Source organism: Haliotis cracherodii, unplaced genomic scaffold, assembly GCF_022045235.1.
Source record: "Haliotis cracherodii isolate W230 unplaced genomic scaffold, xgHalCrac1.p SCAF_9, whole genome shotgun sequence".
Taxonomy (NCBI): domain Eukaryota; kingdom Metazoa; phylum Mollusca; class Gastropoda; order Lepetellida; family Haliotidae; genus Haliotis; species Haliotis cracherodii.
The window spans coordinates 49,736,541-49,749,013 of record NW_027266343.1 but is presented as its reverse complement, the minus strand read 5'-3'; the positions used below and the strand labels follow the sequence as shown (position 1 = coordinate 49,749,013).

Below are 12,473 nucleotides of genomic sequence, written 5' to 3'. Positions count from 1 at the left end.
TCTGTTTAACCTTGCCATCTTTGTTTTTTAATGGCCCTTTTGACTTTGAAATCGAGAAACCCACTAACCAGGAGTGCAGCTTGTCACAGTTCATATCCATAGAGTTTCCTGTTGAAACTGATGTAATATCACATTTATTTTGTGGACATGATCATGATAATGTGGGTAATTAAGGGACTGGTAATTTATTATTATGGGTGTGTGTGGTGAGATACACATCCCTTCTCTCCCCATCTTCTTCAAAAGGAAATCATTGAGATTAACAGATTTCAGGATTAACAGATCATGTTATGGAGTTATGACCTATTTGTAGGTATATTTATAGCTCCAGTAATCATCCGGAATAACGAATCCCAGAATAACAGGCCTTTTCTGTATCTGTTAAATAGCTGACTATTACTTGGAATGGAAGAATTCTTTTCGAAATGTTCCTGAATGAGCAAGTAGATTGTGCATTTCCTCTTCCTTCTTATGATGTTTTCCTGGGGTAGCTGCAGTCTGTGACATCTGTGATGACTTCCTTGTCTTTAGAACTACTCTCTGTCTACTGGCCCTAGAATACACCTACTGCTGATACTGCTGTCTGATGGCCCTAGAATACACCTAGTGCTAATACTGCTGACTGATGGCCCTAGAATACACCTACTGCTAATACTGCTGACTGATGGCCCTAGAATACACCTACTGCTGATACTGTATGAAGGCCCTACAATACACCTACTGCTAATAATGCTGTCTGATGGCCCTACAATACAGCTACTGCTAATACTGCTGCCTGATGGCCCTAGAATACACCTACTGCTAATACTGCTGACTGATGGCCCTAGAATACACCTACTGCTAATAATGCTGTCTGATGGCCCTAGAATACACCTACTGCTGATACTGTATGAAGGCCCTAGAATACACCTACTGCTAATAATGCTGTCTGATGGCCCTAGAATACACCTACTGCTGATACTGTATGAAGGCCCTAGAATACACCTACTGCTAATAATGCTGCCTGATGGCCCTACAATACAGCTACTGCTAATAATGCTGCCTGATGGCCCTACAATACAGCTACTGCTAATACTGCTGCCTGATGGCCCTACAATACACCTACTGCTAATACTGCTGCCTGATGGCCCTAGAATACACCTACTGCTAATACTGCTGCCTGATGGCCCTACAATACAGCTACAGCTAATACTGCTGTCTACTGGCTCTAGAATACACCTACTGCTAATACTGCTGTCTACTGGCCCTAGAATACACCTACTGCTAATACTGCTGCCTGAAGGCACTAGAATACACCTACTGCTAATACTGCTGTCTCATGGCTCTAGAATACACCTACTGCTAATACTGCTGCCTGATGGCCCCAGAATGCACCTACTGCTAATACTGCTGCCTGATGGCCCTACAATACAGCTACTGCTAATACTGCTGTCTACTGGCCCTAGAATACACCTACTGCTAATACTGCTGTCTACTGGCTCTAGAATACACCTACTGCTAATACTGCTGTCTACTGGCCCTAGAATACACCTACTGCTAATACTGCTGCCTGAAGGCACTAGAATACACCTACTGCTAATACTGCTGACTGATGGCCCTAGAATACACCTACTGCTAATAATGCTGTCTGATTGCCCTAGAATACACCTACTGCTGATACTGTATGAAGGCCCTAGAATACACCTACTGCTAATAATGCTGTCTGATGGCCCTAGAATACACCTACTGCTGATACTGTATGAAGGCCCTAGAATACACCTACTGCTAATAATGCTGCCTGATGGCCCTACAATACAGCTACTGCTAATAATGCTGCCTGATGGCCCTACAATACAGCTACTGCTAATACTGCTGCCTGATGGCCCTACAATACACCTACTGCTAATACTGCTGCCTGATGGCCCTAGAATACACCTACTGCTAATACTGCTGCCTGATGGCCCTACAATACAGCTACAGCTAATACTGCTGTCTACTGGCTCTAGAATACACCTACTGCTAATACTGCTGTCTACTGGCCCTAGAATACACCTACTGCTAATACTGCTGCCTGAAGGCACTAGAATACACCTACTGCTAATACTGCTGTCTCATGGCTCTAGAATACACCTACTGCTAATACTGCTGCCTGATGGCCCCAGAATGCACCTACTGCTAATACTGCTGCCTGATGGCCCTACAATACAGCTACTGCTAATACTGCTGTCTACTGGCCCTAGAATACACCTACTGCTAATACTGCTGTCTACTGGCTCTAGAATACACCTACTGCTAATACTGCTGTCTACTGGCCCTAGAATACACCTACTGCTAATACTGCTGCCTGATGGCCCATGAATGCACCTACTGCTAATACTGCTGCCTGATGGCCCTACAATACAGCTACTGCTAATACTGCTGCCTGATGGCCCTACAATACAGCTACTGCTAATACTGCTGTCTGATGGCCCTAGAATACACCTACTGCTAATACTGCTGTCTGATGGCCCTAGAATACACCTACTACTAATACTGTCGTCTAATATATTCCAAGAATACAACTACTGCTAATACTGCTGTCTGATGGCCCTAGAATACACCTACTGCTGATACTGCTGTCTGATGGCCCTAGAATACACCTACTGCTAATACTGCTGTCTGATGGCCCTAGAATACACCTACTGCTAATACTGCTGTCTGATGGCCCTAGAATACACCTACTGCTGATACTGCTGTCTGATGGCCCTAGAATACACCTACTGCTAATACTGCTGTCTGATGGCCCTAGAATACACCTACTGCTGATACTGCTGTCTGATGGCCATAGAATACACCTACTACTAATACTGTCGTCTAATATATTCCAAGAATACACCTACTGCTAATACTGCTGTCTGATGGCCCTAGAATAAACCTACTACTAATAACGCTATCTGCTTATGCTATAATCCACCTACTTCTAATAATGCTGTCATTGTGCTGTTTCCTTGATTCAGACAGTCAATTTGAAGGTGTTGTCACGTGTGTCTGAGGCCAACTCTATTATGATGGTGACATTCAGTCATGACAGGTGCTACCAGACACTGACAGTAACTTTAAAAGTAATTCTCAAGTATAGATTCCATGCCATTTTGTTTGGTTTTTTTTGTTCTATATTTCCTTGTTTTCATGAATGTGATTTCCCTTATGGCATGGACCTTTATAAAGTGAGTGTTGTGTGTGTTTCAGGTGTGTGATGTGAGTGGTGTCGTACATGAGCTGTACAGTAAGATGGACCCTGTGGCCCTGGAGGTGCAGCTCACGGAGGTCAGTACAAGCAGCAAGTAACGTGCATGTAACATGCAGTGTATGTCAAACTGATGCATTACATTCCCTGAATGCGTCAGCACTTACACAAGACACTTGATTTGTCATTATCGACAACTTACACAATACTGTTATTTAGTCTGTCATACAAATATTATTGGAGTGTAGCATGACTCTATATTATCAAGTTATCGGTGAATCTCGTAATCCATACCCCCTGTTGACTGTTTACTTATGCAAATCTAAGCACAATATTTCATCACTGGATCGAATACTGGACTCGTTGCGGTATGGCATGGTTGTTACAAAGAATAATGTGTGTTTTCCTGAAAAAGTGTCATGTATTCATGATCTTCCAACTTCCAAATGCCTGTCAAAGACTGTATAAGAAATGATTGTGATTTTACAACTTGTTCAATCAAATACATCTTGATGAAGTCTTTCCAATTTCTTCCCAACATGAAGAAGTCAGATTGTTTGCAGCAGAGTGATGCATGGAAAGTGGAGTTGGCTCATGGCATACTTAATCAGTGACAATGCAAATTTGATGCTAATAAGCAAACTATTTGTTGCACTCCTTAATTCTAGTGTCAGATAGCACTCTTCCTGGTCTTCAAACTAGTTTTAGATATGAGTGGTTCCTGAGTGCCAATAATTGGCTCAAGTGGAATTATTCAGTGGTAATTAACAAATCCCCAATTCATGCTGTTATCACTAATGTTATGTCTTTGAAGAGGTGACTTGTATTTCACCGATAACATGACGATTATAGAGGAGGCTGTAAAAAGAATCCCATCTTTGAACAAAATAGCATTTTTCCCAATTTGCCTGCCAAGGGCACTTAGTTTGAAATCCCAAGATAAATCTATGAATTTTCGGTTTCATGCGATTCCTTTGCAGTGGGGAGCCTAGTGGTTTATGCATCCGCTTGTCATGCCGATGGTCCAGGTTTGATTTCCCACATGGGTACAATGTGTGAAGCCCATTTCTGGTGTCTCCCACCATGATTTTGCTGGAATATTGCTCATGTGATTTCTATTCAGTTGTGTTTGTGAAAAGCAATACATCAAGAGGTTCTAACACAACAACACATCACCGAGACACTGATCAGTCTATATGTTGTTGTCATTGTGGCAGAAAACTTTCAAACTGACAAATGCTCTGAGCTTTCACTTCATAAAAGGAGAACTTGATTTTAGTATTTTAAATCTTGAAATTAATGTGTCTCCAAATTAATACGACTGCTGACCCCTAGCCAAAAATGCGACTCAATATTGATGAGACATTACCCCCCCCATTCCCAGTGGAATATACCAACCTTAATCCCACCTTACCTTAATCCGACCTTACCTTAATCGACCTTACCTTAATTCGACTTTACCTTAATCCGCCTTACCTTAATCCGACCAACCTTAATTCGACTTTACCTTAATCTGACCTTACCTTAATCGACCTTACCTTAATTCGACTTTACCTTAATCTGACCTTACCTTAATCGACCTTACCTTAATTTGACTTTACCTTAATCTGACCTTACCTTAATCGACCTTACCTTAATCGACCTTACCTTAATTCAACTTTACCTTAATCTGACCTTACCTTAATCGACCTTACCTTAATTCGACTTTACCTTAATCTGACCTTACCTTTATCCAATCAAACAGCAAACGCACTTCTGTAAGAACAATTTAAAGTGTTTTCCCAATTTCATTCAAATCAGATCTAAGTTCTCGCTGCCGCTAAACAAAGATCTGAGGACATCTCATTACGGGGCACCTCAGAAGACCTTTCACAAACTTTGACTGACTACTGAAATGACTAACAAGAAGTCGACATCAGCCAATTAGAAAGCAGCTTTCTCGAGCACTCGTTTCAACCTGGCGACTTCAATTTCAGACTACGCTTGAAAAATATGTTGACACAGTTCTCGATTAAAGTTTGAAAACTGAACAAATGAACATTCCGGAATGTCTAATATATGGTTGAGATTGTATGGCAGTGCTTCCCACGTACTGTGCAATGCCTCCTCTGTGTTTATCCGACAGAAGCGAGAGAAAGACGATAATTTTGATGCAATCAGTCATATGGGCTGTAACTGTCGTTCGGAATACCACGTGTTAATGTTTACGAGGTTGCATGATTAGAATACACATTCCAACTGTCACTTTCATGATCTGGTAAGCAACGCTTTGATTGGCCAGATGAAAGGTCATTCTGATGTGACCCTTAATGGGATGTCCTCAGATGTTTGTTTAGCGATAACGAGAACTAAGATCTGATTTTAATGAGATTGAGTGTTTTCCTAGAAACAACATATGTTTGTATGTTATTTCTGTTGACTGGCATTAAGGAAGTTCAAAGGCAATAAAATAATTGAACCAAAAACAGTTCACTGATTGGTATCCAAAGAAGGTGTCAACAAAATTGAAGAAGACATGACAAAGGCTGTAGATCTGAGGATAAGTGTGATGAAGTCAATCGGTGCACATTGGGTCGTGTGGACCTTTGACGCAGTGTTGCGTGGGTGGCATCTGTCTGGGCTGCTGGAGTACTCAATGATGCCTAGTTTGACAAGTGAACTCTTGACCCCAGCAGTGATAACTCCCCGGATGCCCATTATGTAATTTATTCTTTAAATAACATTGTTATATACTTGTTACAACTGCTGCTCAAACTGTGATGTGGAATACTGTAAAACGTGAAATTAATGCGTTTCCAAAAGAATGTGACCGCTGGCCCCTAGCCAAAAATGCGACACCCACTCCTCTCAAGCATCATTGGATTTATATCTAAACAAAATGTCCTCTGTCAGGTTTACAGGAGAATCCTCACCTTAATCCAACCTTACATTAATCCAATCACACACCAAATAGCACCGCTTATTAGCGCTGAGTAGAGTACTGCCACTAAAACAATACATGCGCGCTGACTTGTGTCGGACTTTGATGCAGTCCCAAAGAGCAAAGACACCATGTTGGGTGCCGTCTGTCTGGACTTGCAGGTGTGATGACATAAGTTCGTAGAACTCTTCTCTTGACCCCAGCAATGACAATTCACAGGATGTTATTAGTGTTTGAAGGACATTGTTTGTATACTTGTAACAAGTTCTGGTCAATAAACAGTGATGTGGAATAGATAGTTTATTGTTTTCAGCGTATGTCTAAGTTGGTATTTCTGCTATCCAAAATGTATCTGCTATCCATATTGTTGATATAAATGCGATGTTTAATAATGCGAGCAAAGACCACACACATTTTTCGCATTTAATTCATGCTGGCGTTAATATCAAGATTTACAGTATATTGTTGTTTGTGTTTATATTCAAGTTGGTATTTCCGCTATCCAAAGTGTGCAGTGAGGCCGTCTTGTTGTTGATAGTCATTGTGGAGACATAAATGCAAAGTTAATTAATGCAAGCAAAGACCAGCTGCATTTTTCTCACTTATCTTATTTTCCGCAGTATGTGTCTTAACCCAAACAGAGAGATAGAGCAACAACAAACTGGCATAAATTAGAGGCCATTATTGAATCATTATCATGAGCAGGTAGATTCAAAGTGCCATTAGGAAGGTATTGAAACTTCCTATTAACAAACAAATGACATGTCAGCGCCACATTTGCCTACCCTCCCACATTATGCTAGCATGCCAAGGGAAATTACTCAGACTCACTCTTAAAGTATGGCTGACTGTTGAGGCCATTTTTCGCTACTGGAATTGGCAAAAACACTGTTGCGATACAAGTTCAATATAGATAGAACTATTGCAGTAATTTGATATGTACCTATTCCACCGTAATCCTTGCATTATTCCGAATGAGGACAAAGCTAGACACATCCGCACAGTCCTGTGCTCAGGAGATTGCCTTGGATGTCAGAGAGTAGTAGCCCTGATTATTGAATAAAACACATGTCAGTTCAAGCAGGGAGTATTTTAGATCAAAGCGAATGAAAAGTAAATTGGTTTATGATATATTGGTCAAGCATTACACTCCTACTTAAAGAACCCATGGGGATTCCAGGTAAGAATATAAATCCCCATAATCCTATGCTTGTCATAAGAAGTGAATAAATGGATCAGGTGATCAGGCTCGGTGACTTCGTTGGTTCAGTGTCATCGTACCCAAATTGCATGGATAGATGCTCATGATGTCAATCACAGGATTGTCTGTCCCATCAATTATTTACAGACCGCCGTCATATTGCTGGAATATTGGTTAGTGCAGCCTTAAACAACAAACAAGCCTATTTCTAGGGCTGAGTGTAACTCATGCCAAGGTGTGACAGGTGCTGACTGCTGCCTCAACATGGTTAACACTTCGGTCCCCTGGTGTGCAGTTTGCAGCTGATGGTTTAGATTCTTCTCATGTTTTATCTGCTTCAGCATTTGCCTCTGCTGGAGAGACAGTGGAAGAACATGACAGCCACCATGGACATTGAGATGTAAGTATTTGGCAGGCATCAATTGAAGGATATGTGGGCAGTTACTTATTGTGATTGTGTGAAATAATTTGTGTTTCAAATATTACTTTTACATCAGTCAAGTCCCATGCAAAGTCTCTTATTCCTGATTTTGAGCCCTCCTTGCCATCGTCCATGTGAACCCCGGCTTGGTATTTCATCCTGCTTAATTATATATCCCTGACCACAACTTGATTTTTCTCTTGAACAAAAAGACAAAGATTTAAGACCAAATATTTCTGTTTTGGAATCATCAAACAATTTTTTTGGAAGTAGATACCAATGCGATATATATAATTGTACCATGAATTTGCAAAATACTGAATTCTGATTGCTAAATAGGTTTCTAATCACAATAACCACCTCTGATTGAAACAGCTGATCTGATTGTTGGCCTACCTTACATTCTGTTCCAAATTTAATATTGTGCAGTTAAATCTAAGGTAACCTATCTCTATATTGAAAACCCAGTATGTTTTTGTCTCCTAACTGGCTGATCAGGGAACAGATATCAACACTGACAACTCATGGTTTGATGTTTGTTGACATGGTTGAAAGAGGAACACATTTTTAAAATTTATCCTTTAAACCAAAAGCTTAACATTTACTTCTTTAATTTTATTATTTTTTGCCTGTATCCATTGTAAATCCATTTTGAATAGAAAAAATGTTATTATTAGAGCAATTAATATCTTTAATATGACATATTTTATATTTGGAATTACACTTTCTTAGTAAAGTACACATTCTAGTACTTTTTTGGGTGCAGTCAATTCAAACTCACACTCTCAGAGTGAGGCATCTAATCACCAGCTCACAAAGCCAGCATCCTAACCCACTCAGCCACCAAGGCTTCCATAAATATGAAAGTCCTACAACTGGTAGACTAAGTCACTTACCAGTACTTTGTGTGCCCTTCTTACATGTTTGTTTTTCACATCACTGCATCAGTTATTGCTTTAATTATTGCTTTCATATATAAGTGGTATTTAATTTCCATCTTAGTTCTTTTTATTATTGCTAAAAAATTGTAAATAAGAAACTGATATGGTAATTAAGAAAAGAATGACGACAACAAGTACAGATTTGATTTTATAATTTGACAAGATTCCAACGTTAAAATGGTTAAATGACTGGCTCTGCTGACCAACACACTACCAAGCATCACAAAACACCACAGCATTTGGAAATGTCATGATTTACATACAATGATGCAAACTCATGCAGTCTATTCAGAGATCCAGTTTGTTACATTCTCCAGGTCTGTTAAAACCTGATCCAACCACAGACAATCAGCGCCTACCTTCAAGTCAGTGTGTGCCTGACAGTGTGTGCCTGACAGTGTGTGCCAGACAGTGTGTGCCTGACAGTGTGTGCCTGACAGTGTGTGCCTGACAGTGTGTGCCAGTCAGTGTGTGCCTGACAGTGTGTGCCTGTCAGGGTGTGCCAGACAGTGTGTGTCAGTCAGTGTGTGCCTGACAGTGTGTGCCTGACAGTGTGTGCCTGACAGTGTGTGCCTGACAGTGTGTGCCAGTCAGTGTGTGCCTGACAGTGTGTGCCTGTCAGGGTGTGCCAGACAGTGTGTGTCAGTCAGTGTGTGTCAGTCAGTGTGTGCCTGACAGTGTGTGCCTGACAGTGTGTGCCTGACAGTGTGTGCCAGTCAGTGTGTGCCTGACAGTGTGTGCCAGTCAGGGTGTGCCTGACAGTGTGTGTCAGTCAGTGTGTGCCTGACAGTGTGTGCCAGTCAGGGTGTGCCTGACAGTGTGTGTCAGTCAGTGTGTGCCTGACAGTGTGTGCCAGTCAGGGTGTGCCTGACAGTGTGTGTCAGTCAGTGTGTGCCTGACAGTGTGTGTCAGTCAGTGTGTGCCTGACAGTGTGTGTCAGTCAGTGTGTGCCAGTCAGTGTGTGCCTGACGGTGTGTGCCTGTCAGGGTGTGCCTGACAGTGTGTGCCTGTCAGGGTGTGCCAGACAGTGTGTGCCTGACTGTGTGTGCCTGACGGTGTGTGCCTGTCAGTGTGTGCCTGACAGTGTGTGCCTGACAGTGTGTGCCAGTCAGTGTGTGCCAGTCAGTGTGTGCCTGACAGTGTGTGCCTGACAGTGTGTGCCTGTCAGTGTGTGCCTGTCAGGGTGTGCCAGACAGGGTGTGCCAGACAGTGTGTGCCTGACAGTGTGTGCCTGTCAGGGTGTGCCTGACAGTGTGTGCCTGACGGTGTATGCCAGTCAGTGTGTGCCAGACAGTGTGTGCCAGTCAGTGTGTGTCAGTCAGTGTGTGCCAGACCAGTCAGTGTGTGCCAGTTAGCATGTGCCAGTCAGTGTGTGCCAGTCAGTGTGTGCCAGACAGTGTGTGCTAGTCAGTGTGTGTCAGTCAGTGTGTGCCAGTCAGTGTGTGCCAGTCAGTGTGTGCCAGTCAGTGTGTGTCAGTCAGTGTGTGCCAGACAGTGTGTGTCAGTCAGTGTGTGCCAGTCAGTGTGTGTCAGTCAGTGTGTGCCAGACAGTGTGTGCCAGTGTGTGTCAGTCAGTGTGTGCCAGACAGTGTGTGCCAGTCAGTGTGTGCCAGACAGTGTGTCAGTCAGTGTGTGTCAGACAGTGTGTGCCAGTCAGTGTGTGCCAGTCAGTGTGTGCCAGACAGTGTGTGCCAGTCAGTGTGTGTCAGTCAGTGTGTGCCAGACAGTGTGTGCCAGTCAGTGTGTGCAAGACAGTGTGTGTCAGTCAGTGTGTGCCAGTCAGTGTGTCAGTCAGTGTGTGCCAGACAGTGTGTGCTAGTCAGTGTGTGCCAGTCAGTGTGTGCAAGACAGTGTGTGTCAGTCAGTGTGTGCCAGACAGTGTTTCAGTCAGTGTGTGCCAGTCAGTGTGTGCCAGACAGTGTGTGTCAGTCAGTGTGTGCCAGACAGTGTGTGCCAGACAGTGTGTGCCAGTCAGTGTGTGCCAGACAGTGTGTGTCAGACAGTGTATGCCAGTCAGTGTGTGTCAGACAATCCCTTATAAAATCAACCATTGCTTCCTATTAAACATCTGGTTTAAACAATCCTTTTTCTGTATCTATTGTAAGACGTCTCCAGTGCATATGTATTTACAATAGATGTAAGTAAACACACACCTGATCAACACATGGAAATCTTACACGTCCCACATGCTTGATAGAGGTGCGAGTTACTCATACTGAGATTCCCCGCCAACTCCCACACTGCCCAAATGTAACTTGACAGCGCCTCAAATGCAAAAGAACTGCAGTCATAGAAAACAACAGTCATTAAGAAGCCACAGAACCTATATCCCTTTCCAGGAAGGCTTTATCCCCAAGTTGACAGCTGCTAAGTAACTACACCCTCGTTGAAGACGTGAGAGTGTCCTTAAAAAAAAGCCTAAAATTTGCTGTTATCCACCCAGGGAAGAAGGAAGGAAGGGAGGGAGAAAGTTCAACAAGCTTTGAGAGAAGCCATTGTCAGCACAAGGAAGACACTGTTGACAAGTACACTTACAAAAAAAGAAAAAACGGAAATCTCATTGTCCTTGACCCACTGCACTCCTCGATCATCTTAGGCACATAGAACCAATCACCTCTAACAGCCTTTCAGGATCACGTTTCTAGCCACCATACGTGTGTTCTGCCATCAAGATAACACCCCTGGTGCTGAGTGATTAAAGTGTTGGCTTGCCACGCCAAGTTCCAGGTTCGATACCCACTTAGGTACTGCTTGAATAGTCCTAATCATGGAGTAAATCTCTACTCACTCACTCACTCACTCTATAGCCAACATAAACCAGTGCCATCAATTCTGCATTCAAATCCTTGGACAATTGAACAGGTAAAGAAGCAGCGCGGTTCACGCTTTTTGCGTCCCCTACACCTGCTCAACATGTCAATGATCAGAAGACTTCCGACAGACAGGCTGCCCCTGTATACTCTCATAGAACAGCATCCCTAAACTGCTCCAACTCAAAAGCACCATATACCAGGTAGAATGAAATACACAACAGCGTTAGAAATTGGCCATAGAACTGTAGTCCTTGCCAAACTGCCTTGTTAAGGTATCATAAAGACTAGTAGACATTTTCCATTTTTTAGGGCTTTGCTATATGTTATGATTATAAGGACTAGTGGACAAAAGCAGTTAGTTTCAATCACTGCACAAGTGAAAGCTGAAGGCCACTCACATGAGCAGAACAAATATCCCCAGCCGGCAGCCCAGCCTATAAATCAGCCATTTCTGGCCACATGCTGCTCCGTCCACCATCTGGGACCACCTAGTCAACCACCATGACAGACAGATTACACAAAATGACAGAAGCCATCAAGATCCTGACACTCGGCCCAGCAGAAATCAGAAGTACATTATCCCTACAGCTTATCAAGACCTAATCAAGTCGCAGACCTAATAACCTTGCTCTCCCCACCAGTCAAGCTATAGTGTTGACACCAACTGCCACAGGCTTCCCTTGTACATACTCCTCCAACGTCCACACAGAGTGCTATCTTGATTCACATCACCTCCAGTGTTACCTTAAACACATCAGACATCACAAGGACATCATACAAACAGAAGCCACTCAGAAGACTTACCAGCAACCATGTTTTTATATAAACACTTGTAACTTCAAATGAGGAGAAAGTAAATGATAGGCACTTGTAACTTCAAATGAGGAGAAAGTAAATGATAGGCACTTGTAACTTAAAATGAGGAGATAGTAAATGATAGGCACTTGTAACTTAAAATGAGGAGATAGTAAA

At 42.6% G+C, this 12,473-nt stretch overlaps 1 protein-coding gene across 1 annotated transcript in view; it reads left to right on the top strand.

Moving 5' to 3' along the window:
* LOC139452711 (dynein axonemal assembly factor 9-like) overlaps nt 1-12,473 on the top strand; it is a 179,601-nt gene that overhangs the window by 12,329 nt on the left and 154,799 nt on the right. Inside the window, exons 9-10 of the mRNA XM_071234279.1 lie at nt 3,208-3,285; nt 7,668-7,726. Of these exons, the coding sequence (XP_071090380.1) occupies nt 3,208-3,285; nt 7,668-7,726 (137 nt within the window). The remainder of the gene's footprint in view (nt 1-3,207; nt 3,286-7,667; nt 7,727-12,473) is intronic.